Source organism: Punica granatum, chromosome 7 (assembly GCF_007655135.1).
Source record: "Punica granatum isolate Tunisia-2019 chromosome 7, ASM765513v2, whole genome shotgun sequence".
Taxonomy (NCBI): Eukaryota; Viridiplantae; Streptophyta; class Magnoliopsida; order Myrtales; family Lythraceae; genus Punica; species Punica granatum.
In genome coordinates, this window is record NC_045133.1 from 27995709 (window position 1) to 28022030 (window position 26322).

Sequence of the window (26322 nt, forward strand, 5' to 3'; positions counted from 1 at the left end):
GACTCATGATAGATTAATTATATAAGGGTCGAACAAATTGAGAAAAGAAAAAGAGAAGAATTTGCTCTTTGCAATCATAGTCCTTATCCACTTTGTAACGGTACTATGCAATGCCATGATCAACTGTCTCACAAAAGTGAAGGGTACATATATATATATATATATATATATATAAATTGATGAAAGTCCCCTGTCATGTCTCACATGAGCTGTCTCTATATATATGTAATAAATTAAAGGGAGCTCTAGCTCAATTCTATTGCTCGATTCCCTTCCCTCTGTGTGCATGGTTTTATTTTTGTGATCTCTCTAAAGTATATATATTATTAGGTCACTACAACCACATGGCTTATCCAAGAAAGGTCCCGATGTTAATGTTGCTTGTGGTATCCTTGACGGTTATAACGGTTCTTGAGGCTCGGGCGTCGCACACGTTCTCTACCGTGCCAAGGAGGACTGAGAACAGCCTTGTCATTCTGCATAGATTGGGGTACAGTGTCGACTCTAGATTGGAAAAGATGAGGGCAAGATCGATGGAGGGAGTGGGACCTGAGAGAGTATCACCCGGAGGACCGGATCCTCAACATCACTAACGGTCGCAAGAAGCAAAGTTAAGAGTCCGGCATCGCGGTTTGGAGCATATTAACAACAGGAGGATAACGTTTGAGTGTGAGAGTTTAATAGCATCATGCAATACCCGCTTGTTGATATTATTTTTAAGTATCCAAAGGAAATCAATGGATTTCATTTTGTGAGCTTTGAGATGGTTTGCATCAACATGATTCTCCTTTTCCATTTGTCCTTTCTTTAAAATTCCCTAGTTTAGCCCTCGCAATGAGACTTCAGATTAATCTAATATACTTGAACGCATCAACAGACAATTGATTCAAAAACTTATAAAATGATCTGACTATTCATTAAAAAAATAAAGTAACACAATATGACCTTATGAAACTGAACCGCAAAGGTTTGTTTAACTTACGGCATAGATTATTCTCAGAGATTACCTATACATACGACATAATTAACCTACATTCTATGGCAAAAGTGTTGCTTATTGAGATATATAGGGTGCATTTTTGAGGAAAAATAGCCCACGGAGAACCAAGCTCAATCCACTTTGTGGCATTTACTTCCTTTCGCCAAACGGGCGAGAAGCCCAAGATGCCAAATTGGAGGCCCAAATACTGGTCCAAGTTTCTACAGAAGCCCAGCCCAATTAACTTGGTGAGCTGAGCTCCCCGGTCAGACACGGGCAGCCGACACTGGAACTCCGGTCTCCTGAATGAATGTCACTGATCGATTCGCTGCCGATGCCACTGTTCGATTTTGGGAGTCAAAACCCTAGAAAGATTGTGATCTTTCCATTTCGAGGTACCTTTTCCTCGATTTCGAGCTTTAGTTTTAGCTGTCAATGTCGAACATTGCAGTTCCTCACTCCCACGCTTCCACTGCAGCTCCGCAGAAACCGCCGCTTCAATTAAGCCCTCTTTCCGTACAAACTTGAATCCGCTAAACCCTAGAAACCGTGTTCTTCTGCTCCGTCCGTGGCGCTTATAATCAAAGCTCAACCCTTTTTGGCTTGATTGATCCCCCTAATCCGAATTCATAGGTAAACCCCTTGATTGAATTTTCTTCAATTTTTCACTTTTAAGCCTGAAGTCGGCTAGCTGTTGATAGGGTTTGTTTCAAGCAGAAGATAAGATGGTAGTTAAGTTATATGTCTTGTCCTTTGATTATTATGTTCATATATGGCTTCAGGGTTAATAGGAAGCTAGGACTCCGGAGATTATAAAGTCCGATTTTGTAAACAACAAAGCAATCAAAGAAACTCGGCCACCACAATGCCATCGCGGAGCAGGAGTCCTCGCTGATTGGGACCACAGCAATGGATGACCTTGACAACAATTCTTCTGAGCTCAATCTTGATGATGAGGGAGCGGCCTCCGATGATTCATCAAGCCGCCATCCTCTGCGACCAGGCTCACCAAAGCAGGGCCGAGGGCCAAGGAATGGGAGCTCACTTCCAGGTTATACTAAGTGCGATAGCTATGTCATGGTCAGCGTCAGTTCTAGGTCGAAGAGTGAGATTAGGGAGCTTAAGAGAAAACTAATGAGTGAGCTTGATCAAGTTAAGAGCTTGCTCAAGAGGGTAGAAGCTAAGGAGGTAGAGATTTACTTGGGTGCTGATGGGTACACAAATTCGCAGTTTTCGGTGAATCACAAGGTGGGAAGCTTGATGAGAGTTAATTCTGAGGTAGGCTCGGTAGGCCCACCCATTTCCCGACCTCCACCAGGGGTTACTGTTTCTGTGGCAGATAGCAATAATGGGGCCGGTAGTGAATTCGTTGATAAAAGGACCCCGAAGGCAAATCATTTGCACCGTAATTCCAAATCCATAGCTGGTAGGGATAAGTTCCCACCGGTGGAGAGTAACAAGAAGGTGAAAAAATCGAATGGGGGGACCAATGATAATAGAGGGCCAGGTTTTGGGGCAGATAAGCAATCGAGCCAATTGTTCAAGAGCTGTAGCAATTTGTTGACGAGATTGATGAAGCACAAGTTTGGCTGGGTGTTTAATAAACCGGTGGATGCTGAAGGTCTTGGGTTGCACGATTATTTCACAATAATCAAACACCCAATGGATTTGGGAACTGTTCAGACTAGGCTAAACAAAAACTGGTACAAGTCACCGAGGGAATTTGCTGAGGATGTGAGACTTACACTTTGTAACGCTATGTTGTATAACCCGAAAGGGCAAGATGTTCATTTCATGGCTGATACTTTGTTAAAGATGTTTGAAGAGAAGTGGGCTGTTATAGAGAAGGAGCATAATCTGGAATTTAGAAGATATGATATGGCTGTACAGAGTCTACAGACGCCAACATCAAAGAAGGCTCCAACTCCTTCAGCTCCACCTGCACTTCCTTCTTCGCGTCCTCAGTTGAGAGACTTGGATCGGTCAGAATCGACGACACTCCCCGTGGAATCCAGAACAAAGCCAGCCAGTCTCCATAATACGGGCAGGACCCCAGTTACAAAGAAGCCCAAGGTGAAAGACACACAGAAGAGAGAAATGACATACGAGGAGAAGCAGAAGCTCAGTGATGACCTGCAGAATTTGCCATCAGAGAAGTTGGAAAATGTCGTTCAGATTATTAAGAAAAGGAACCCTCATCTCTTTCAGCAGGAAGATGAAATCGAGGTCGATATTGATAGTGTTGACCTTGAAACTCTTTGGGAGCTTAATCAGTTTGTGGCTGATCATAAGAAAAACATGAGCAAGATCAAGAGGAAGACTGAAGTCGCTCTTCAAGGGAGAGCTGAAGCAGGGCATCCTGTCCCAGAATCAGTAAGACTTTGAAAAGTTATATTTGTTTGGATTAATCTTTTTGTATTTAGATTCCTCAAAATGTTTCCCCTAATGATATATGGATGTCATTAATAATTATTGAATCTTTTCAGAAATCAATTTCTGCTGCTGCGGGGGCACTGAAAGAGAATGCCAGAGGTAATTATTCACTATTCCTGAAACCGTTGTTGCTTGTGTTTCTGCACATTACTTATTAAATCAAGGATTGATGGATTTAGGTGCGGTTGAAACAAATGTGGTTGCATCGTCTCCTGCCCAGATGGAAAAGCAGGATGGGAATGCGAGTAGATCAAATAGCTCAGGTGGCGGCTCAAGTAGTAGTGGCTCGGGATCCTCTTCATCGGGTAATTGATTGTCCATTTCTATATAGACTGTTCACCAGCCACTTTATGTGCTAAACATCATGTAAAGGTTTCATGAATCCCCCTCTACTTTCCTTGTGCAGATTCCGACAGCGGCTGATCTTCATGATGCTTGTCACTATTTTGGATAACATGAGCTAATCAAGGTAAACGATAAGTTGCTAATAAAGATCTAATTTAACAGTGAATTAATTTCAGCCCCATGTGATAGGACAAAGCCATGTATATATAATCACATCTGTTTACTGGTCTCTTCTTATCGGTCCTCTGCTCTCTCTGAGATTGTGATACTGTTGATTGTTCGAGTTATTAACTATTCATGTAAAAATGTCATATCTGTCAATGCAGTTGAGAAACATAGAAAAACCAAAGATTTCTACTGGAACTCATAGGGGTCTCTGACAGGATATGGAGACAACAGTGCGGGAGATCTGAATGGGCAGCAAAGGAGTTGGCAAAGCCGTCTCGTTACTTGTGAAGCCTTTGGTACTTCTTGCATTGTAGCTCGATTTGAATGCGTCTTTTTAAGGTTTAGACTTTTTAGGGACTTGTTGTAATGCTAATAGTTCGATTTGTAAAAAGACATGGATTCTTTCAATGACCTTTCTTCTATTTTATCATGTCACGTAGATATATAGATGATATGATAGGAACTTATAGATGTTTTAATCGTTCTTAACCCGGTGCCCGTTGGTTTGTACTGGTTATTCTTTACATATATGTATGTATAATGCACTTGAGAACCAGAAGTTTAATGCTGCAAGGCCCGATTGGCTGGGCCCCGTTCCAGCCTGTTGAACAATCGGGCAGCCATCTGAGCCCACGCAAAAATCTCTAAGTTTGTGCTACTATTATTGATGTTTTTGGGCCATAAAGTTGACTGGTCATGTGGCTACCATAGCCTGTGATTTGATCGCCCTGATAGAGACCTGCATGACCTGGCCCATCATCGGGTCAAATCTACAGCAAGCTGCTAGGCCTAATCATGGCTAGTTGGCCCGCTAGAATGAAGTCGAGCGAGGCTCCGGGCAAGAAATAGTGGATTGGCCAGAGACAAGCCTGAGCTGACCCATGATAAAGTCAAGTTTACACTAAGATGCTAGGCCTAATCATCATGTGGTGGCTCGCCATGAGGGGTCGAAATAATGTGATTCCTGGGTTGGACATTATAAATTGGGGCTCAATCTCGGCAAAAAAATTAGACTACCCGGCCCAAAGGTTGAGATGCCGGGTCTAATCATGGACTGGTGGAAGAGACCCCATAGTAGGCGAAGTATTGTGCTTCATTCATGGGCTGGCCATGATAAATTGGGTCCAGGTCTCTGCAGGGAAAATAGAGGGCTCGACCAAATTGTTGTATGGATAAATCAAGTCCACAGAAAGAAATTTGGCCTAATCATGGGCTAGAGTATGACTAGAACTGGCCTCATAAGGGCAATTATTTTGATTCCTAGGCTGGCCATGATAAATTCGGGCCAGGTCCTGGCATGAAAATTAGATGGCCTAGCCAAAAATTGTACGATAACATGCTGGGCTTAATCATGGGCTGGTGGCTTGCCAGAACTGGCCCCATAAGGGTTCGAATTATTGTGCTTCCTGGGCTGGCCATTATAAATTTGGGCCTGGTCTCAGGAGAGAGTTAGATAGCCGGCCCAAAAGTTGTATAAAAATTTAAGTCCACAGTAAGATGTTGGGCCCAATCATGGTTCACCAAAATTGGCCCCATAAGGGGTCGAAGTATTGTGCTTCATGGGCTGCCATGTTAAATTCGGGCCAGGACTCGACAGGAAAATGAGATTGCCCGACAGTAAGATTGTTGAAAACCTAATCATTGGCCGGTGGCTCGCCAAAACCGACCCCATAAAGGTCGGTCGAAATATTGTGCATCCTGTGCTGGCCTTGATAAATTCGGGCCAGGCCTTGGAAATTAGATGGCTCCACCCAAAAAATGCATGAAAAAGTCCAGTCTACAATAAGATGCTAGGCCTATTCACGGGCCGGTGGCTCACTAGGACTGGTTCCATAAGTGGTCAAAGTCTGGTGCTTCCTAGGTTGGCCATGATAAATTCTGGCTAGATCTGTGTAAGGAAATCCAATGGCCTGACCCAAAAAGTTGTATGAAAAAGTCCAAGTCTGAAATAAGATGTTGGGCGTAATCATGGGCTGGCCGCTGGTCGCTTGCCATAACCGATTCTCATAAGAGGTCGAGGTATCTTGCTTCCTAGGCTGGCTATGATAAATTCGGGCCAAATCTCGACAGGGAAATTACATGTGAAATGTTTCCCTCGCAACTTTGCACTAGGCTTGACATTGTTTAACCAGATGGGCCTAGTGCATAATGTGGGCCTCACTTGAGCTACCCAAACCGTTAGAACTCCAGTATGCAATATCTGCATTGCACTAACTGGTCCATCGACAATCAGCACAATTTAGCTCGCCCAGCATTTATCGCCTACAAAATTTCAAGAGGGAGGATGTCCATCGAAAATAATCGAAGCTACAACATCATGCCAACGACATTGCAAACATTGCATGTTTTAGCTACTACTTTATTTCTCAACTATTTTATAAGTTACCGAAAGGACGACTTCAGAGAGACATGGTTCCCCTCTCATCAAATACAAGTTCACTCTAGGACTTCTTCCACTGTCCGCAGCTAAGTTCGGAATTATTAAGGAGAAAAAGTGAATACGCCTATCTTACACCAAGGCCTACCCTCTGTGATTCCAGCACAAGCTCGTGCGATCACCGCAGCAAATACAATATCCGGAAATATAGCAAAATCTCTGTCTTGAAATCCGAAAAAATAATGGGCCCATTGATCGATTGAGGTGCCACTCAATTCTGGTTGGCAAACTTGATGCCTTTCTCGATAGAAACTTTGAGTTCTGGGATCAGAGTCTCTAGCCCTTGCTTCTCGTAGTCAGAGAGAGGACCCAACCCCATCACTTCCTCAACGCCATTCTTTCCAAGCTTCACCTGTGGAAATGCCAGAATCTTAGTCATACTCAGCATTGAATTTGACTCAAGCCTCAACTGCGGGAAGTAGTCATGCAACCGATCTCTTCAATTGCGAAATAGCAGAAGCCAGCATGGTCCTAGAAAGATGGCCTTGTAACTAATAGACGCGACTATATGTATATAGTAGCTTCAGGACACAAAATCTGTCACGATCTAATAGGGACACTTTTTAAAATGATCAATCTGGTAGTCCTTGAAATATGGTCCGGCCTCGTAATACTAAGTATGGCAAATCAAGCACACTCAACTTGAACTATACTAGCAACCTCAGCTAACAAATATATTATGGGAGATCATGACACAAACTAAAATGGTAATGCACTTTCATGTCTCAGAACAATAAGAAAGCTCGTAAAAGAGAATATCTGCAAGTGCAAAAAAAGGCATAAGTAAATGCTAACAATTACTTCCATGATCAGGTTAACATCACCCACCTTAGAAGCAAAGAACGGCAATTCAGTAATGTTCGACTGCACAAATGAGCACTCCACAACATCAGGGACACCGTTGAGTCCCTTCAAGCAGGCATCAGCAAAGATAGCTCCCGCATAGCTTCAGAAAACAAGACACTATTTAGTCACAATTAGTGAAAGCATAAGTATGTGCATAACTTCTGATCATGAAATAATGAACGTCATGTGCCATTTAATGGCTTATTTTAAGTTTCATTGAGACATATTTGATGGTTTATTGTAGTCTTAGCGCTTACGCCATTGACAAGGTTGCAGAGCCTTTTCCAGCCTTAGCTTCCACGACTTCCGTTCCTCCATCCTGTGTCCGCTTAGTAAGAGCTACAATTTCTTCGTCAGATAAATTGGCTTTTGGTGTCGCCTGAAGAGGTAAAGACTATATTAGCAAACCTGAAATTTAGTAGCAGTATTTGAATTTCATACTTAATTCAGATAAAAAAGGGGAGGGCCTAACTTGGGAAAAGAGTGGGAGGATTGTAATGCCCGCATGACCACCAACAACTGGAACATTCACATCTGTGGGGAAGCACAAAACATCAGCAAGCAATTTTATACCAAAAATAGTAGAAGTCTAACGAGAATCATCTTACACTCAATGGTAGAGTCGCGACCATAACAATGTAAATTGAATGGACCTTAAGAAATGGTCATGATCCGATAAAAAAGAAAATTTCAAATCTCAAGGTACACGCCTTTCGCTTCAACCCATGTCTAGTTTACGTAGTTCAGAAAGATTGTCATTTACTAGCACAAACAGAATGAAGAGCTGCAATGCTTGAAGTCAATTGACACCACAATGCCTTCAACTGTACCTGCAACTGGAACCTTGGCTTTTCCAGCATAGAAAGTCTTTGCTCGAACAACATCAAGGGTGGTCACACCGAATAGTTTCTTCTCATCATATGTTCCAGCTTTCTTGAAAACCTCAGCAGCAATAGGGACAGTTGAGTTCACAGGATTGCTGATCATATTCACAAGTGCCTGATCAAAAGAGTCAACCATTTAAATTAAGGAGCTGGTTAATATATAATGTTCCTGCTTGTATGTGGTTTTTTTCCCCTGGCAGAATCTCAAGAGAGAAAGATGCTCACATTCGGGCAGTACTTGGAGATTGCAGCGCACAGCGACTTGACTATGCCTGCATTAATGTTGAAGAGGTCATCACGGGTCATTCCAGGTTTTCTAGGAACGCCAGCTGGAATGACAACTACATCTGATCCCTCCAAGGCCTGTCGAAGCTGCTCCTCACCCATGTAACCGGCAACCTAATAACAAGATTAACCATGGAAAATGAAGTGATGAGTTGACTGCTAAACCAAAAGCATTGCAAGCTATTAAGTCCGACTGCAGCAGAAAAATGAACTGTGTATAACCAAAATGGACATCTTTTGGTACACAATTTTTTTATTTTCAGGACAGTCATAATGATCTACAGTTCAACGAACGAATTCAGCAGCGGATAAGAGTATCTGCTCGCCGATATGAACATGGCCAGCCATAGAGATCAAACATCGTGGCTAAACAGAACTCAATCTGCTCAGGCATAAACTCCAGCATTTTATAGGCAAGCTAGTGACCACACACAAACGCTCGTAATACACTAAATTTGAAGCTGAGCCAGAGGGAATGGTGGATGGACAAAACAAAACCCCATACATCTATCCGGAAGGACTAGGACAGCACACAAAAACCCTAGAGGAGGAGGGAGAGGTGCAGCAGCAGCAGCAGCAGCAGCGAAAGAGAGTGGGCGAGTAGGTGAGGAGTAAGGAGGACCTCAGATCTAGTGTTGATGTGGCTGACGTCAGCAGCGACACCGGGAGTGCCGGCAATATCGTAGAGGGCGAGCTTGGAGACGAGGGGGTTGAGCTTCATGAGGAGGGCGAGGGGCTGCCCGATGCCGCCAGCGGCTCCGAGAACGGCGACCTTGCGCTCGGGGACGGACTCAGTCCCATAGCAGCGGCGGAGGAGGTGGGGGGAACTGGAGGAGGTCGAGCTGGTAAGCCTTGACCGGATTGATCTGAGCACGGCGGTCCTCATAGTCTCTTTGCTTGCTAGCGTTTCTCTTCTCAAGAAAATGAGAATGAAAGGCGAAGACGGAGGGAGGAGAGAGAGAGAGAGAGAGAGATATCGGGAGTCGAGAGTCTCGAGGAGTCCGTCTCTGCCAGCCTGCTCTCTTCTGCTTTTTCAGCCGTATTTAATGGCTGAAATGGGCCGGGCATTGGACAATTCCAGTGGAAGCAGTTCATTGTCCAAAAGTCTTACCGCCGAGCTCACATTAATCTCAATTAATAAATTGAAATATATCTTGAATTCATGTAAAAATAAATAAATAAATAAATAAATAAATTCAGGGCTATCCTTTAATGTTGCATTTGGTAGTCGGGAAAAGAATTTGTATAAGAGCTTCGAAATCTTAAACTCAAGCTTGGTCACAGCAGGATGGGGATAAGGCTGGATATGTTACTCAAGAAACTAATTCCAACTAGGGTCGGTTGGGATAATATTTGAATTTGAAAAAAAGGATGAAAACATGGGATCTTTCGGGCCGCTAGCAATCTTGCCTACTAAGCCAGTGGCTAACGTCAAACTCCACTACCCCAAAATTCATCCTTCCCCCCCTCATCTGTGGACATAGGGGCCGTGGTGATTCAACGCTTGCCACCACATGCCAAATCAAGGTCCCCAGTCACCAAAGTAATCACCGTTGACTTTGATTGCAGTAGGCAGCCCTCATTTGACTCTCCTCTCTCCCACTCCAGGGACATGTTGGTCATTTTACATAAATACCCTAATCCTAAATCTTAAACTACACCCAACACAAAATTAGGATATTGACATATTTGAATTCCCATCCGACCCCCCTTTTTAAATCCTATCCTATCTCGTCCACCAAACATATCCTAAACGAATTCTTGATCGGCTCTCAAAAGTATAAACATCCATCACTGCATGTTGATAGTTGACTTGTAATTTCAAGACCAAATCGATACCCAAGAAAAATTAATTCCGACCAATAAACTTCCATCTTTTCACTGTATATATATTTCAGAAAAAGGAATGATATTGCAATGATACATCATTTTCTGTCTCTGTCCCCAGAAAAAAGCAATCACTCAAATAAAGGTCTAAACTTCTCCATCAGGAATATTCCTTCCAATGGGAATGAAAAGGGCATAAAGGAAAAGAACAGAAAAGATAAACAATTAGCAGTTGTCCAATGCAACTGTCTAGATCAAATTATTCGCTTATGGTCCCCAAAGATCAGAGCCATGACAACAATCTGTGGATGGATTTTGATGAGAGGAGATATTACACCATCTACTTGTACATACAATTAGCTGGTCGGAGATGGAGCTCTCAGTTTTGGATGATAACAAGCGGAGACAACACAACACAATTTCAATATGGACCTTGGAATATGGTTCACATCGATAAAATCATGTCTGACCTATCTACAAGGCTTTCTCCGATATGCAGTTTGAGCAGGAGCTTCGCGTCTTCCCTGCAATAAAGGATTAGCTGGCCTTTTAGTTAGTATGGTAACTAAATAAGGAGCTCCGGGAAGTGTCACCACGAAGGGCCTCAAGAAATGAACCTTTAATCTTGACAGCAGGTCCAAAAGGTACGCACCAATTTTCGGTTCCAAAAGGGCCACCATATCTCAAGCGAGAACAAGAATGAGCATCTATTGCTGTGTGCTTCATCATTGAATTCGTCTTATCCAGTCCAAAATATCCGAACAATCTTCACGACCGATGAAATGCCTTCACAATGAAAGCAACCAGTATGATGATTTGTAAAGGAACCACTAGAACTGGCATTAATTTCATTAGTCTTCCTGAGCAATACCTGTTTTTGGTGCGGTAAGACTTGAGTTCAGAAGCTTCTCTGTGGCTGGTCATTTCTTTGTTCATCTTCAGCGGCTCGGGCACGTCCAAATTTCCAGTTTGGTCATGGTATGCATCGGAAATGAACTTGAGCACCATATCCTGCAGATTTCATCTATATTGAGTGACTGAAATTACTGCATGCAACGGATTATAGGAGGAGAATCAACAAAGCTAATGAAAATGAAACTGTTGTACCAATGGTCTAGAAGCATTAATCCACTGATATATATGCTCATTACGAAACCAAGTCATTTGTCGTTTTGCGAAATTCCTACAAGAAAGCAGCAATTGCTTGAGATAATAATGATGATATAAAACGGGGCAAGCTGCAAAATAGCTGGTAAGGATTGCTCCATAGAAGTAACATGCTACATCCATGAATTTGATAAGTAATGATATATATGTAATATATATAACAACATGATCCCAATATCAAAATAAATACCAATAGGATTCCCCAAATAGGAGAAGGAATGCAGTTAGAACTAGAGAAAAATACAGAAGTGGAATGGCATTTGTAAGAGATATTAAAAGCTTGACAGTGCTCATGACACGGAGACTTTCTATTCCCTATAAATATATACGTTTCTTCATTACCTAGATGCTTTCTGAAACTCTGATAAGAAAGCAAAGAAGTCACCAGGTGAAGTCCTCCCTCCTTGTTGCTTACACCATAGAAGGTACTCCATTGCCTACAATTAGGAAATCAAAACATGGGATTTTTGTATCGAAGTGATAGAGCAGGAAATAGCTCAAAAGTTTCAAGGTAACAAAGAAAATTAATAAACTCAACGTAGAGTTTCCAAATTAAACTGGCTGAACAGACACCTATGAAACATGCCCAATCATTTACTTCATTAGGTGCATACTTGTCTGTAACCAATTGCGCGAGTTGCAGAATTTGAATTTGGTTGAAGACCGGTGTCAAGAAGCCACTTTGCTTCGGTCAATATACTATCATTTCCTGCAGTCAAAAGAAAACAAATGCACAGAATTGTCACAGAACCAAGAATTAGGTGAAGCTTGTAATAGTGGACAGAAGGATCCAACCTAATGATAATAGTCACCCTAGAACACTAGCTCTAGTTGCGTATCTGTAAAAACTAAAGGATGATCCTAAAAAGAGTCATAGACAACAGCAATCTACAATTATCGAGCTTCAAACAGTTATTCATATATGCTACAAAATATGCAAAGAGAATATCATCTCATGTCTAGTCACCTCAAGTACCTAACAGCATATCTTCACATCGGAAATCTATAGACCGGTAGAGATCAAGCCGCTGGCTTGACAGGAAAAAGCAAAGAAAATCATAATCCAAATCCTTTGATTTAATTTCCTCAAGTACAGTGGAGGACTTGACTTCAGGAGTGCTCTCTGCCCCACTTGAATCAACTTTCTGCCTGAATGAATCATAAGGTACCTCAAAAGCAGATGGAGGTGCTCCGCTGGACTGTCATTCAAAAAAGTGAGGTAAGTCATACGTTAGCACCAGAAATCATATACATCTATAATCCCCAACCGAAATCAAATAGCACGGGAATATAGCCGCTAGGAGAAATAACACATTCAAATTTTCATAGACGACCTTAATAATTTCAAGACTGCGCCGTAGACGATACCAATCATTTGGGGCCAAAGACTCAGCCTTTGGATCACCAGCTTTGACTACCAACTGCACAGCTGCATCCCAGTCACCTCTTTCCTGCAAGTCTGCAAGCTCCAAGTACACTTGAGATGTTATCTCACGAGAGGCTTTTGGAACATCTGGCTTCCCGTATATGTACCTAATAAAAATCAGCAAAGAGTAAGTATAAATTATTTGTCAGTAGTCTGTATCAGTGCTTAACACTGAACAATAGCAAAGAAACTGGTATTAGACTCTTCATCTAGCGTCAAGTGGATTACACAAATCTATATAATGAGAAACAAGGCATTTATATAAAAGTACATTAAATGGCATCATATGCCTCCAGTAATATAGTTAGTTCTACATGAACTTCAACTACCTCGTAATGTTAACTAATTCATTGTAATAAAAAAATCATGACTTGGTTGAACACCCAAATAGATAAATGATATGCAATTACCTTTTCGGCCATTCAATAGAACTTAGGTTACTAATCATTTTTAAGAACATTTTCTCGAGTTCCTTTATGCTTCCTTCAGAAAGCTATAAACAAGGTAACAGACATATTTTGAGAGACGACAACAGCTCAGATATATATGCTGAAACATACCATCTCAGATACAAACCGGTCCCACCACTAACAATGGGTACTTTTCCAGTGCTAAGAATATCCTTAGTAGCTTGCCTGGCATCCTCAAAAAATTGCCCAACAGAGTACTCTAAAACAGTGAAAAAGAAATGGGAAAATAAATCAAATAACCAAGTGCTTTACTAAGCTGGTACAGGAAGTTGATCAGTGTATATGATCAACTGAAATGAATATGTCCGGTTAGCAGTTTACCTTCAGATGGATGCAAAATATCAACCAGATGATGCAGCACTTCCTGAGCAAATTGAACACAAAAGAGAACCTCAGCCATTTAAATAATTACAGCTGCTCAACAGACATTCAAGAGAGTTTCTAAGTGCAGCACAAAACATTTTATTTCCATGCCGTGCGTGGAGTTGATCCAGATATATAGAATTCTAAATCAAAATTTTTTTCCATGCTTGATATTCTTTCAGATGCACAGAAGTGCCCCGTAAATCTCGAAAAATTCGTTACTTTTCAGTCCATTGGAGTCATCAAAAGTAATAAACTTGCAGTCTGCACCACACAAACTATAATTACCTTTCTGTCGCTTATGGAAGGCTTTGCAGATCCCACATCAAGACCTCTATAAACCTGTTCACAAAATGTGCATATTACAAGTTAATAATCAATCGCATAAGCAACGAGAAACTTCGAGTTCGAGGTGTTCGATACAATACATATAATATATTTCGTATGTTCGGTATTCTGCCCTATATGCACCGGTTTGGCGCCATGTCCCAGTCAAAGGCAGCCACCATATGAGGACGCCATGAATTGCTCAACAACCAAGAAGGAGCTCATTACACTTTTCGAACCATTGAAATTCATCGTTCGGCAGCTCAAGACAAGAGGAACATTCATGAGCCAGTCAATGGAAGTGGAATAATAACCTGAACTGAGTCGGCGCTGATGATTTCGCCATTAAGCCGCTTGGCGAGCTCGAGGGCGAGGCGGGACTTCCCGGCGCCGGTGGGACCAGAAATCACTATCACCTTCTGCTTCGAGCCGGTGCTGGAGACGAAGCACCTGGTGTCGGAGACTCGCCAGCGGCGCAGGCGACGAGCAGCGGTGAAAGGCAGCTGGCACGTTTGAATGAGAGGCTCTGCCGGCGAGTACGGACGGCGGAGACAGCATGCGCGGAGGCTGCACAATCCGCTGCTCATCATCTTCTACTCCCGCAGCTTTGCTCAGTGAACTGAGCTGAGTCGCAGTCGCCGAGATAACTGGGAGGGAGGGATGAGGCTTTCAGATTCATGAGCATAGGAAGAGATATTTGTTCGGTTCGGTGCAGCTTCTGACACGATGGGCCGATTCTGGCCACGTCCGGCCCTAAATCGACACTCCGCTTGGCCCGATAGGCCGGCTTAAAATGAATAAGCCCACCCACCTATAGTATAGACTAGGAGACTCCCAAATCCATCCACTCGCCTAACAAAGAAGAGCAACGTGATAGTCCACAAGTCTAAATCATTCTCCTGTTCGATCTTGTGGTACTTACGGGATCGGACCGGCCCGAGATTTGACCGAGCACGTCAGCCTTTAATCGAACATATTGATATTTGTTCATGGAGTTTTCTGTTCCGATTTTTGTCTGAGGATATCTTGCATAATTCAAGTGGCGATTGGACTCATTCATTTATTGAAGCAAACCGACTTAAGGTACTTTGTCAGATGATTACTCAGCAGTCATGCTGTCGCACCAAGTCGGGAAATTTTTCGATCCGTCAACGGTGCGGATTAGGTGACTACATTCCTGATAGGTCCTGTCAGTGAATCTGTTATTGACATAAAGAACTCCCAAAGCCAAGCTTATACCAAAAACAAAAGTCTAAAAACTTGCTTTCACCTCAACATCATGCACCTAAATTCTGAAAGCACAACCACCAGTTGTTGCATTTCCAATGCTCTCCATAAGACTTGCAACTCAAGTCACTCCAAACTTAATCCCTCTCTCTTGCCTCAGACTCCTCTTCTCCCTCTAGTACGGGATAAGCCCGGAAATGAAGCCGAGGCCCTCGCCTGATCGCCAGATACAGGCCTTGTTCCCATTCGCCCTGGGCTCTATCCTGGTCCTCGGAGGTGTAAGGCTTGTCCTGGACAACCTCAGGAGTCGCCATGGGAATGTCAACGGGATCTTTGACAGGCGGATGGGGCCGAGGATGTTTGTGCCCGAGGGAGACAGGATCAAGGACGAGTGCAATGTGTTCGAAGGCAGATGGATCTGGGACAATGTGAGTTATCCTCTTTACAGGGAAGAGAGCTGCCCTTACTTGGTCAAGCAGGTGACCTGCCTCAAGAATGGCAGGCCTGATTCCTACTACCAAAATTGGAGGTGGCAGCCCAGCGGATGCAACCTGCCAAGGTAACAAAAACCGAATATCTATTACCCGGACCAGTCCTTTTCAGCACTTTCTCGTCCAGTAATCCGGAATCTTTATTTCGGTCGTGGAATCGCTTTCAAGGAATGTGATATTAGTCTTGTATAGCGAGGTCCAATAGAGATATACGATTACCATTCCAAGATTGTGGAAGCTCCGAGTTTCACAATTCGAGATGCTGATGGATATATGATATTTACTCCATATTGCTTCCTTCATATTTCATGTGTTTCCGGAATTCTCCAGGTTCCATCCACTGATGATGTTGGAGATGTTACGGGGAAAGAGAATAATGTTCGTCGGAGACTCACTTCAGAGAGCCCAATTTGACTCTTTGGTCTGTCTACTGCAATCTGCCATCCCTCAAGGAAGGAAGTCCCTAAAGAGAATCCCTCCAAGAAAAATTTTCAAAATTGAGGTAATTTTTTTTTTCTTTATTTTCATTTTTGGAAAAGTAAAATTGAGGTAATTAACTGCAGTTCATTTTCAGCTTTAGCTCTATTATTTGATCAATTCTGCTGATTTATTTCAGGATTACGACATTTCGATCGAGTACTACTGGGCCCCATTTATCGTAGAATCGATCTCGGACAACGCCACAAACCACACCGTCCGCAAGAGGATGGTGAGACTCGACTCTGTGGCTAGCCACACTAAGTACTGGAATGGAGTTGATGTTCTTGTGTTCGAGAGCTACGTCTGGTGGATGTACAAGCCTGTGATCAATGCCAGGTGAGTTCTTAGGACGGTAGGACCGTTTCAAACTAAACACCAGTTATTGCTGACCGATTAGGATACATCTATCTTTTCCGTTTTAACATGTTCTGTTCTTGCTCAATCTTGTTTCAGTTATGGAACTCCATTCATTGTCAGAGAGTATAATGTGACAACAGCCTACAGATTGGCTCTAGAAACATGGGCAAATTGGTTAGAAGCCAACATCAACCCTCAGACACAGAAGGTCTTCTTCATGAGCATGTCTCCAACGCATCTCTGGTGAGCATCCGAGTGTAACAGAATCGTCATACCTGACAGTTCGGTTAATGGCTGCTCCTATATCCAGCTGTTCCTGCTCTTGGGCATCGGGTTGAATAATTTCGCTGATTTCATCCTTATATTTATTAGATTTTCCATGTTTAATGTAGGAGTTGGGAATGGAAGCCTGGAAGCAATGAGAACTGCTTCAGTGAGTCGCACCCGATCGAAGGCCCTTATTGGGGCACGGGATCTAACCTAGAGATCATGGGAATACTGCACGATGTCTTGAAAGGACTGAAGATCAACGTGACTCTGTTGAACATTACTCAACTCTCAGAGTACAGGAAAGACGCTCACACATCTGTATTCACAGAACGCAAGGGAAAGCTATTGACAAAGGAACAGAAGGCAGACCCGAAAAGATTTGCAGATTGCATCCACTGGTGTTTACCTGGAGTCCCAGATGCTTGGAATGAAATTTTGTACGCATATCTGTTGAAGGACTACCAAAATAAGTGATGACTTCGATTTAGAAATCAAAAAGAAATTCGAGATCTGTCCAATTTCAGGGAATCAAGAATACCATTTCCAACATTTACAAAGTGTGCAGGAACCTTTCGTTGTTTTATTCTACATTTCAGAAATTTGAAACTGAAAAGCATTCCTTTTCTCTCCACTTCTACAGAACCAGTACTTGTCCGTAAAAGGTCACACCATAACAGGAACACTCACTACCACTACCAGAACTGAAAAATCAACTCGATATCATTATAATGGAAATTTTTTCTAATGCCGCAAGTTTCACTGTACACGTAAATAGCTGTTCAACTCAACCGGTCCGAAAGCAAATCAGTTTGCTCAACTGTAATGGGCAGTATTTGTAATTTACAAATACTGTAATGGACAGTCTTTGTAACTTACAATAGAACCCATTCAGACTCGGTTAGCTCGTGTTTTTGTAAACTCTTTGAGTCTGAAAGGATAGGAGCTGCTGATGTAGAAGGGATTAGTCCGGTTTCTTTGACTAGCTTGATATCGATATCCCCGTACCAGATCCCCAGATGCTCATACTCCTTTGCTATTCTCTTCTTTGGAATGAATGCATCCCGCAGTTTTTTCTGGAAAGGGAAGAGAAGATTATAAACGATCACACAATATACAATGTAAGCGAAGTTTTCGATGTGCTATTTGTTCCACAGAGGATATTCATACCTTGAATGATCGAAGATTTTGGACTCTTAGAGACAGAGCATATAGTTCCTTACTGTTGATAATGTCACCATCCCCCTCGAGCTCCTCCACCTCATCAGTCAAATCAATCGTTTCCATGTCAAGGCTGAAGTGATCATAGCCTGAATTGTCTGAGCCATCATCAATGATGCAGGAATACCAGTTAAATGTTACACGTACAAAAAGAATTTACAACAGGCTATCAGCCAAGTTAGCATGTGAAGATAGGATTTGAGCTGCCGAAAGAAAACTGATATTCAGCATTTTTGAACCACGAAATGCTCGGTTTCCATTTTGGTTGTAGGAGTAACCAACCCGCTATTAACAGGAAAGCTTGGACGATATTGCAAAAGTTCAGATCAGAAAATACGAACCAGTTGTGCTGGACAGAGAATATGGGAGCAGAGATGAACTGTCAGGATCACACTCCTCAGCATGAAATAAGATATCAGGACTGATTTTTCTAGAGAAGCTTTTGTCCAATGCACTAGAATCGCTGGCCGATTCCGCCAGCAGAGGATTACTCAACCTTTCAAATCCCAATTTCAAACTCTTCTCCTCAGAACATGTCAATGATGACTGTTCAGAGAGAATTGCATGGTCAGTTTCATCATGGGAGAGTATAGAAAGTGCTTCCATTCCATTAACTGAGCTTGCCAGAGTAATTCCGGCCTCTTGCCCACGTGCAGTTCCATAATCATCATTGAGAAACTCAAGGCATCCAGATGAATCAGATGATCTCTCTGCACTGGAAGGGATCGATTTCAAGTCAAAGGCAGCAGACACCATCGCATTCATGGCATTTGCACCAACAATCATAGTCGAGTCTCCATTGATTCCCTGACATGTTCCAGATATGGTCCCTTCAATTGGATGCTCAGGATTGGGAGTGACAAGTTGAGATTTACCAGCTACTTCTCCATCTTGACTGTTCTCCCGAACCAAGGTGTCGAACTCGCATATCTTTTCCAATTGACGCTCACTTCTATCTGCAGGAGCTAGATCATCCAATTGATTCACTGCATCAGGTCCGCTAGATTCTATTTCGGAATTGTCCTTCTCAGGGACAGTCAGCTCGACCTCTGATTGCTCAAAATTGTTTCGTCCAGTTGTGTTGACATAACACGCTTCTGAGTTATTAACCTCATCAGATCTGTCTTCATCATCGGCCAATGAAGTAGTGGTATGATTTGAATTCCCCTCAACATTCGCAGGTGAGTTCGCAGCGTGAATAGGCTTCTCTTCAACATCAGAAATGCTACTAGTTCCAGCAGTCTCATCTCTATCAAATAACTGATCATCGGATCTTGAGAAACTTTCGGGAAAACGCGCTTCTTGAGTGAATTCAGTGCTTAAATTTTTCACCATCTCACTCGTAGCTTGCTCTTCTAGCTTTGCATTGTGATTTGATTTATTCTAGAAGGAACATTCACAGAGAATCATCGATTACAATCAAAAGGCATCTAGTTCTACCAATATCTCACAACCCAAGATGAAGAATGATGCGCAAATGAAACACTACCTGTTTCATGATATTATCCACCTCTTGGAACACACCTTCAACCTTCCTCACCCAGCTCCTCCCTATAGCAGTCAAGCTATGCAGATCCATCTTCGGCTTGCCCGGTGTTTGCAGGAACCAGTGTTCAGATGTTGACACACTCTTATGGAAGGGCAAGACAGAGCTCCTGCTCAAGATCAGGAAATACCACTATCCACAGTCAGCGCTATAATCAAGAAACAGGCGTGAACAGTAGCAAACGTTGAAGGAATTACTGAAAAAGGGAACGACTTTGCATAAGAGAAACTGCGAATAGAAAAAACAAGGCAGGTCCAAAGACTCGAAACTTCAGCCTACTACACATAATCAATACATCTCAATCGTGAACTTTCGGGGCAGATGAATTCACCAGGAACAGAACGAAATAAGACGATGCATATTCAGCTATCGATGTCGCTACCTATGATTCAACCCACTTTGTCAGGGGAGGGAGAACTGTATCTAAAAGCTACAGTGGCAACATGATCATACTGACCCAGAGATGCACCTATGAGCAACAAGCAAGTACCCAAAAAAAAAAAAAAGGGCTGTAGCTAGCTCTGAACATAGCAGCGAAGATAATATCGCAACAAGCAAGTAAATACAGTGCGAGTAAAATATATATTGATGATCATGTAGCTTTTGCGAGCAAAGAAAAGGAATATCGGAGAATAAAAACACAAACTTTAATGATCGGTATGGTTGCTTCAAGAGAGCAGAATCCTCAGGATCACAATCTATGGTTCGAACGGGGAATCATCGCAGACGGCCGGGTTCACCAACCGGGAACTCGTATAACAATCAAAGCACGGCAAAGATACAACCGAAATTCTAGTACTGCTATGATATCAATTCAGCTAACAAGGAGGCAAGGGACCGAAGGGGGGACAAGTAAAGAGGGAGTGGAGGAGGAGTACCTGGAGTTGTTGTTCTTGGAGGCGGTAGTGGTAGTATTAGTGGGTAGCTCTGCCTCTGATCATGGTGGAAGGACAAAAGGAAAGGAGACGAGAGGAGAGGATGGATGTTAAGGTTAATTCAGCCCATTGGAAAGATGAAAACTTGATCGACTACTTCCCGGCCTGTCTGCCGGGCGCTCGGTCCCCTCACCCTCACCTTCACCTGTGGATGTTTCTTCTCGTCAGTGCTCCTTTTACACACAAACACACGCGTATATATATATATATATATATTTAATATGTTCCTTTAAATTATTCTCTATATTTTTTTTTACAGTCTCGAACTAGACGAAGCCCTTTAAACTTTGCGCTGAAAAGCAATGCCGCAAAAGAATAGGTAATCTTCCATTTAGATTCGTTTGAGAGTGTGATGAGAAATTTTATAATCGTTTTTTTTTTTATAATTTTAAATAGATTGATATTTTGTGAGAATTTTTAAAATTACGATTTTAATTAAAATTTCTTTGTAAATGTGAATTTTTCAAGCAATTTAATAAGTGCTTATGAAATATATTTTTGTTTATTTTGTATCAAGTATTAATAACGGTTTGTTTTACTTTTAACAATTTTAAATTAATTTTTTTCAAACGCTTTAACTTTTTTCAAAAACAACACTTATTTCTCAACAATTTTATTTCAGTACTTTTCTATCAACATCAACGCTCCTAAAACCAAGCCTTAGTTGCGAGATCTTTCACGGGACTTTCCTGGATGAAAACATATTTTTTCTTTAAATGAGCTTTCTATTAGTCCCTTTTTATAGGTGAAAACAGAATTAGTAGTCATCAATTTAAATCAAATTATGATAATCTTAATGGATTTAGCCTGAACAGGGTCAAGCGAGTAGTAAACAAAAACCGTCAATTTTAAACCATACATACAGATATAGCCTTGCAAGGATGAATCAACGCCTAGATCGTTGCTATTCAAGTAGTCAAATTTTGATACGACCGCTTCAAATTCTAATAGGATTGCTACAAGTTCACGTCCGACCATGTACTAGAGATCAATATTTAGATTACGAGGTATCTATTTAATTTCGCAGATTATCCAAATCAAATTTAAGTTAATAAGAAAAAAAATACTTGAAAAAAAGAAAAAAAAAGAAGTGAACTGTACAGCAATACTATTTCATTTCTTCCCAAAATTTGAACAAAGCCCTGTTACAAAAGGAACCCCCAAGATAACAAAAACCCTCTCTTCAACAATCGAAGTGTAAATAGACCTCCCACACACACACCCAAAAAAAAAAGGACCCAGACATATCGCAGGAGTCTGTACAGCTTTTTTGCTTGAAAATTCTTGCAGACTTCCACAGTGTGATCAAGGACACCTCTTGCACGAGGGAGATTAAGAGCCTCTGCTTAGAAGGCTTTACCCGGTTGGAAGGGCTTTGAGTAACTCCAAGGCATGCATCATCCTTTTCCCGTCTCATGCTCATCCAGAAAACGGGCCAAAATGCAGGAAGAAGTAGAAGAGGCACATATGTAATCAACAGTCAAACATGGTTGCTCTCAAAACAATTTCGCCCAGAAAAGTGACCCTACTCTTAACAATGTTTCAGTGTCAGTGCATATCCTAATTCAAGCACCCAAAAACAGAGTTTCCATCTCCTCCCCCCATTCAAGATGGACTCCTCATTTGAGTCAAAATTGCTGGCTTTAAATCAGAAATATATCAATCCATGTACCCCCCACTGACTTAATCCAGCCCCAACTCATGGGACAAATTCTCGACACAGCATGCAAGGAACTTTAGCAAGGGACGCCATAAACGATCACAGTTCAAAAGCCATAAAACAAGCTATTCAGTCTCTCCACCGATAAGGAATCAGAGCAACCAAAGCCAACTGTACTCGTGCACACCAAGTATACGAAGTCATCTTCACTTCAATACCCCAAGGCCACAAGGCATGTGCAAAAATCGGCCCAGCCAGAAAATGAACCACAAGTAAACTTGTACTCTAGCATACACATGGAGAAAGAAGAGGCCAGGTGCCTATTTAGAACAATCGATGAAAAGCCAATTTCCAATATTGAAGTTGAAAACGGATTCAAAAGTGGTTGTAAAGAATTTTACGGACAAGAGTGGAAAGCAACAATGTAACACTTCTCTTTGCGCAAGAAGCTCGCTGTGAGTCATGGAAAACATTGTCATGCTTGATTATTAGAATTGTTGTATATATTTTCTATTGACCTTTGATAATATATTAACTTTTTTTTTATTTTTAGGGATGGAGGTGGTCAACTCAATTATAGAAAAGAATGGTAACTGGCATGAAAAGACAATTGTCTAAGAAGATCATTCTGTCTTCAACCTTACAGAACACATCTCAGTAACCATAGCAACCAGAAATCAAAGCAGATGGACCAGTTTGGTCCCAAATACGACATTAGAAATAAAATTGGCCTCCACAACAGCCATCAGGATGCAGGGACTATTTCTGCCCTTTGCTCATCAAGATGGGGCTACTTGAATGAGAACAGTCCATCACAAGACATTTTCAATATGAATATCATCAAAATAACTCACAGGCCTGATATACACAAGAAAGACCCAATTAACTATCACAAATGAGATCAACACCAAAAGAACAACAAAACCAAAAGTAGTAAAGAACCATCACCTCTGTATATTCGTAAATGATATCGATATCAAAAGGAAGGTCCAGGGAAGAGACATACGCTGCTAATGTAACCATTGCAACTACACTGAACTTGACCTAACTAACAGCACTTAGAACGATCCACATCATAAAGGCGCAGAAGTCAACAAGTTGCTGGTTAAAGCACAGCACTAATGCATTCATCACACTCGGCATTCACGCAATCACCAGAATGATTAAAGGATCTGCGCCAACAAGCGAACATACACCTGAACCAAACACCCATTCAAAGCTCAATTCATCATTCCACAAGAACAAAAGAAGCAGATAACACATCTAAATAAAGCATCATAGATCAGAAATCAATAACTCTAACAGGACTTGATCTAGCAAAAGCATTCAAATAAATTAATTTAATTAAATTCACTGTTGAAATTATATTGCAAGAAACACTACAAAAAAATGCAATAAAACACAGAGCACACCAGTAAAAATTATAGAATTGTGTTGAGAACAGAGAAAAAACACAGAAAGTCAAAAGTACAATCTAAAATAACTACAGCAGTCTTCATTACTTCTCGCCGACAAGCCACAGCATGACAAAAATCCAAATAGCTGAATATGCATCTTACTAATTATAAAAATTTATTCAATTTAAATGAGATGAAACCTCTTCCCCTGATTATGGAAGGCCTAGCAACCAAATTCTGCCAAACAGTGTCAAGATATGAAAGTTTCAGCTCCAATTTTAGACTCGTAACCAAACTTCCCAGGCAAATTTAGTAACCCAAATGGGACTGCGAATCAACAATTCGCGCAATACAGAAACAGAACAAATTTTTATGAGAAGACGATTAACAAATAGAAGAGCCATCAAGGACTCATGACTTTTTAGTTAACAAGGCCACTGACAAGAAAACTAAGGACTAGTCGAGGAAACGACCAATTAAGACAATTTTCGAGCAGGACAGAACATCAATCAGAGGCAAAAAGGACATCCAATAATTGATTGACGTGCAATCATGGGGGAAAAGGCAGCAGCAATAGATTAGGTAGAAGAGACAGGTAAAAATTACCTCAGTAGTAAGGAGGCACATTTGGATACATTCCCCGCGGGGCTGGAGATGTCCCAGTCGGCTGGTGGTGCTGACCGGGATATCCACCTGAAGAAGGCAAGTTGTAGTGGCCACCCTCTGGATACCCACCGGATGGCCGATACATGGAGCCGCCGCCACCACCACCAACACCGCCCATGCCCCCAGACCCACCAAGACCGCCACCTCCCAAGTTGCCATAGCCTGTGGAACCAGGCCCGTAGCCACTGTATGGGCCATAGCCACCTCCACCTAGAGAGGAGGGGGGCTGCCCTCCCAACCCAGGTCCACCTAGCGATGACGAATTCATATGACCTAATGGTGGCTGACCATGAAGTCCGCCTGGAAACCCACTGTAAGGCCCCATTCCACCAGGACCATACTGACCCATAGACCCAGGCATCGAATTTGGACCAGCCATCCCATCTGAGTGCCCATCGACAGATCCACCTGTGGGGCCACCGGGTGCATTCCCACCCGATTTCTTCTTTCCATCAATTGCCATCTTACAGCTCAACTGCTTGCCATCGATCATCTTCACAGGGTCCACCAGAGCCGCCTGGGCTCCCTCGGCAGTCTTGTACACAAACAGCGCGAAACCCCTCGACTTCCCAGTCAGCTTATCAAACCCTAGGGGCCCCTCCTCAATCTCACCATACAAGGAAAAATGGGACAACAGCTTGTCGGAGGGCATGTCTGCCGGCACATTAGCAACGTAGATCTTCCTGTTGGCCACATCAGCAGCGTTTGCATGCGAGGCCGAGTTCCCAGCAGCGGCCAGCTGCGTGACCGTGACGCGGCCATCAATTTTCTTGCTGGGCTCTCGCAGAGCAAGAATAGCTCCATCGACATGCTTGAAGGTGACAAAGCCGTAGCCCTTACTCTTCCCAGTGCCCTTGTCGATGATCACAACAGCCTCCTCGATCTCCCCATAGGCGGAGAAGAGCGAGCGGAGGCCTTCAGTGGTGGTCTCCCACCCGAGGCCGCGGATAAAGAGCTTCCTCTGGGCGGTGTCGGCGTCGGCGACCGCTCTTACAGCTGCGAGGACGTCGGGGTGGCGCATCACGGCGCTCTGGAGGATGTCGAGGAGCTGCTCCTTCGACAGATTGTCGATCATCTTACGACCTTCCTCTGGAGTAAGGGAAGGCAAAGGATCCGACAGTTCAGGGAGGACGGAGACGCCGTTATCTTCGATTCTTCGCTTCTTGGAGGGATCCATGGCGGAGGAGAGCAAGGCGAATTAAGCACGGGTTAAACCCTAACCCTAGAACGAAGAGATAACGAGAGACTGCGGTAGCAGGAAAGGGCTGGGACGGGAGCTATGAATGCACGCTGAGAAGAAAAAGATCGCTCGGGAAGCTGATTTTATATTGCTCTATTTGGGCCGGGCCTGGCCCGTCTGACGTTAGGGCCCTCTTATTTATTTATTTATTCCAAGTGACAAGAAGGCCGGGAAGTCTTTTTTATGTGTTCATTGAAGACGTCAATATCGGATTTCCTTGCCAGTCAGCTTATTAGATGCTTCCCTCTCCAGGAAATCTCATAGATCTTCTTCCTCTATATATAATTTATTATGAGAAATTCTTTCTTTGATAATTCTATCTTCCTATATCGCGTTAGACAAATCCCAATTGGATCAACCGAATGTCAGGAATACAAATGACATCAGTATATATATTGTAAATTGTAATAATAACCTTATAAATTTTCCTTCAATATACGACATCAGAAGGAGATATCTTCATTTAAAATTTTCTCAAACTGATTCTTTTAAATTCCAACATATACATATATATATTTATATATTTTTCATGTCATAACATTTTAGGAACAATGGAATAATAGTCTCCACCCTTTTTGCCCGAGGGAAAAGAACTCTTGGGGGCGTGGCTTGGCAGACATATTACCGAGGAGACATCCCTTATCTTCAATATGGGTCCGAATATATTCCGAGAGAATCGTCCCTTCAGGAAGAATATGCCCCAAAATGATGCGGAAGCATCAAGGAAATTACCCGTTCATTCAGATAGCATCCCAAAGAACAGAAGGAAAAGGCTATTATCAAAAATCAAATGAGGTTTGCACCTAACAGAAATCGGAGAAACGAGTCTAAAGGTAAAAATCAAGATCGAAACCAGTAAACTCAGACAACAATAACCG

General features: G+C 42.4%; 6 protein-coding genes across 13 annotated transcripts; 2 read left to right on the top strand and 4 right to left on the bottom strand.

Moving 5' to 3' along the window:
* Positions 1–1235: 1235 nt before the first annotated feature.
* LOC116214804 (transcription factor GTE4-like) lies at positions 1236–4435 on the top strand. 3 transcript variants are annotated; one of them, XM_031550272.1, is made up of 7 exons: positions 1236–1374; positions 1458–1612; positions 1762–3352; positions 3466–3511; positions 3592–3717; positions 3819–3881; positions 4084–4435. In XM_031550272.1, the coding sequence occupies exons 3-6, from the start codon at positions 1889–1891 to the stop codon at positions 3833–3835; spliced, it is 1653 nt and encodes a 550-aa protein (XP_031406132.1). In that variant the 5' UTR covers positions 1236–1374; positions 1458–1612; positions 1762–1888; the 3' UTR covers positions 3836–3881; positions 4084–4435. The 3 variants fall into 3 exon arrangements, with proteins under 3 accessions (XP_031406132.1, XP_031406131.1, XP_031406134.1); XM_031550271.1 differs by having other exon boundaries at positions 1257–1612; XM_031550274.1 differs by having other exon boundaries at positions 1257–1612; positions 4141–4435.
* A 1805-nt stretch (positions 4436–6240) lies between these two features.
* On the bottom strand, positions 6241–9461 carry LOC116215492 (malate dehydrogenase, mitochondrial-like). Its single transcript, XM_031551218.1, has 7 exons — positions 9000–9461; positions 8318–8491; positions 8039–8207; positions 7681–7742; positions 7466–7587; positions 7191–7308; positions 6241–6714 (listed from the first exon to the last, which is right to left on the bottom strand). The coding sequence occupies exons 1-7, from the start codon at positions 9261–9263 to the stop codon at positions 6574–6576; spliced, it is 1050 nt and encodes a 349-aa protein (XP_031407078.1). The 5' UTR covers positions 9264–9461; the 3' UTR covers positions 6241–6573.
* Positions 9462–10226: 765 nt separating this feature from the next.
* Positions 10227–14642, bottom strand: LOC116215489 (tRNA dimethylallyltransferase 9). Of its 5 annotated transcripts, none has more exons than XR_004158472.1 (12): positions 14272–14642; positions 13919–13972; positions 13589–13631; positions 13358–13466; positions 12706–12904; positions 12348–12570; positions 11986–12080; positions 11714–11808; positions 11312–11387; positions 11076–11215; positions 10857–10990; positions 10227–10728 (listed from the first exon to the last, which is right to left on the bottom strand). XR_004158472.1 is itself a non-coding variant. In XM_031551216.1 (11 exons), the coding sequence occupies exons 1-11, from the start codon at positions 14545–14547 to the stop codon at positions 10930–10932; spliced, it is 1371 nt and encodes a 456-aa protein (XP_031407076.1). In that variant the 5' UTR covers positions 14548–14642; the 3' UTR covers positions 10227–10929. The 5 variants fall into 5 exon arrangements, 1 of the variants encoding a protein (XP_031407076.1); XR_004158473.1 differs by having other exon boundaries at positions 10227–10745; XR_004158471.1 differs by having other exon boundaries at positions 10227–10745; positions 10822–10990.
* A 668-nt stretch (positions 14643–15310) lies between these two features.
* On the top strand, positions 15311–17314 carry LOC116215490 (protein trichome birefringence-like 31). Its single transcript, XM_031551217.1, has 5 exons — positions 15311–15743; positions 16006–16177; positions 16292–16491; positions 16609–16755; positions 16905–17314. Exons 1-5 carry the CDS (start codon positions 15382–15384, stop codon positions 17254–17256), a joined length of 1233 nt encoding a protein of 410 aa, XP_031407077.1. The 5' UTR covers positions 15311–15381; the 3' UTR covers positions 17257–17314.
* Positions 17315–17340: 26 nt separating this feature from the next.
* On the bottom strand, positions 17341–20667 carry LOC116215488 (serine-rich adhesin for platelets-like). 2 transcript variants are annotated; one of them, XM_031551214.1, is made up of 5 exons: positions 20425–20667; positions 19490–19655; positions 18342–19383; positions 17950–18089; positions 17341–17855 (listed from the first exon to the last, which is right to left on the bottom strand). In XM_031551214.1, the coding sequence occupies exons 2-5, from the start codon at positions 19577–19579 to the stop codon at positions 17655–17657; spliced, it is 1473 nt and encodes a 490-aa protein (XP_031407074.1). In that variant the 5' UTR covers positions 19580–19655; positions 20425–20667; the 3' UTR covers positions 17341–17654. The 2 variants fall into 2 exon arrangements, with proteins under 2 accessions (XP_031407074.1, XP_031407073.1); XM_031551213.1 differs by having other exon boundaries at positions 17950–18098; positions 20425–20666.
* Positions 20668–21577: 910 nt separating this feature from the next.
* On the bottom strand, positions 21578–25510 carry LOC116213491 (UBP1-associated protein 2C). The gene is made up of 2 exons (XM_031548459.1): positions 24145–25510; positions 21578–23337 (listed from the first exon to the last, which is right to left on the bottom strand). Exon 1 carries the CDS (start codon positions 25379–25381, stop codon positions 24146–24148), a length of 1236 nt encoding a protein of 411 aa, XP_031404319.1. The 5' UTR covers positions 25382–25510; the 3' UTR covers positions 21578–23337; position 24145.
* Positions 25511–26322: the final 812 nt, after the last annotated feature.

Excerpts from the sequence above, each read along its gene's own strand:
- LOC116214804 (XM_031550272.1), top strand. The coding sequence starts at position 1,889 with ATGGATGACCTTGACAACAATTCTTCTGAGCTCAATCTTGATGATGAG. Across the intron at positions 3,353-3,465 it reads GGCATCCTGTCCCAGAATCA|AAATCAATTTCTGCTGCTGC; the intron begins GTAAGACTTTGA and ends GAATCTTTTCAG. Across the intron at positions 3,512-3,591 it reads ACTGAAAGAGAATGCCAGAG|GTGCGGTTGAAACAAATGTG; the intron begins GTAATTATTCAC and ends TGATGGATTTAG.
- LOC116215492 (XM_031551218.1), bottom strand. The coding sequence starts at position 9,263 with ATGAGGACCGCCGTGCTCAGATCAATCCGGTCAAGGCTTACCAGCTCG. Across the intron at positions 8,208-8,317 it reads TCTCCAAGTACTGCCCGAAT|GCACTTGTGAATATGATCAG; the intron begins GTGAGCATCTTT and ends TCTTTTGATCAG. Across the intron at positions 6,715-7,190 it reads TGCCGTTCTTTGCTTCTAAG|GTGAAGCTTGGAAAGAATGG; the intron begins GTGGGTGATGTT and ends GCATTTCCACAG.
- LOC116215489 (XM_031551216.1), bottom strand. The coding sequence starts at position 14,547 with ATGATGAGCAGCGGATTGTGCAGCCTCCGCGCATGCTGTCTCCGCCGT. Across the intron at positions 12,571-12,705 it reads GCAGTCTTGAAATTATTAAG|TCCAGCGGAGCACCTCCATC; the intron begins GTCGTCTATGAA and ends TTTGAATGACAG. Across the intron at positions 12,081-12,347 it reads ATGTGAAGATATGCTGTTAG|GAAATGATAGTATATTGACC; the intron begins GTACTTGAGGTG and ends TTTTGACTGCAG.
- LOC116215490 (XM_031551217.1), top strand. The coding sequence starts at position 15,382 with ATGAAGCCGAGGCCCTCGCCTGATCGCCAGATACAGGCCTTGTTCCCA. Across the intron at positions 16,178-16,291 it reads GAAAAATTTTCAAAATTGAG|GATTACGACATTTCGATCGA; the intron begins GTAATTTTTTTT and ends GATTTATTTCAG. Across the intron at positions 16,492-16,608 it reads AAGCCTGTGATCAATGCCAG|TTATGGAACTCCATTCATTG; the intron begins GTGAGTTCTTAG and ends ATCTTGTTTCAG.
- LOC116215488 (XM_031551213.1), bottom strand. The coding sequence starts at position 19,579 with ATGGATCTGCATAGCTTGACTGCTATAGGGAGGAGCTGGGTGAGGAAG. Across the intron at positions 18,099-18,341 it reads TTCTCTGTCCAGCACAACTG|ACAATTCAGGCTATGATCAC; the intron begins GTTCGTATTTTC and ends ATGATGGCTCAG. Across the intron at positions 17,856-17,949 it reads AAAATCTTCGATCATTCAAG|AAAAAACTGCGGGATGCATT; the intron begins GTATGAATATCC and ends TTCCCTTTCCAG.
- LOC116213491 (XM_031548459.1), bottom strand. The coding sequence starts at position 25,381 with ATGGATCCCTCCAAGAAGCGAAGAATCGAAGATAACGGCGTCTCCGTC.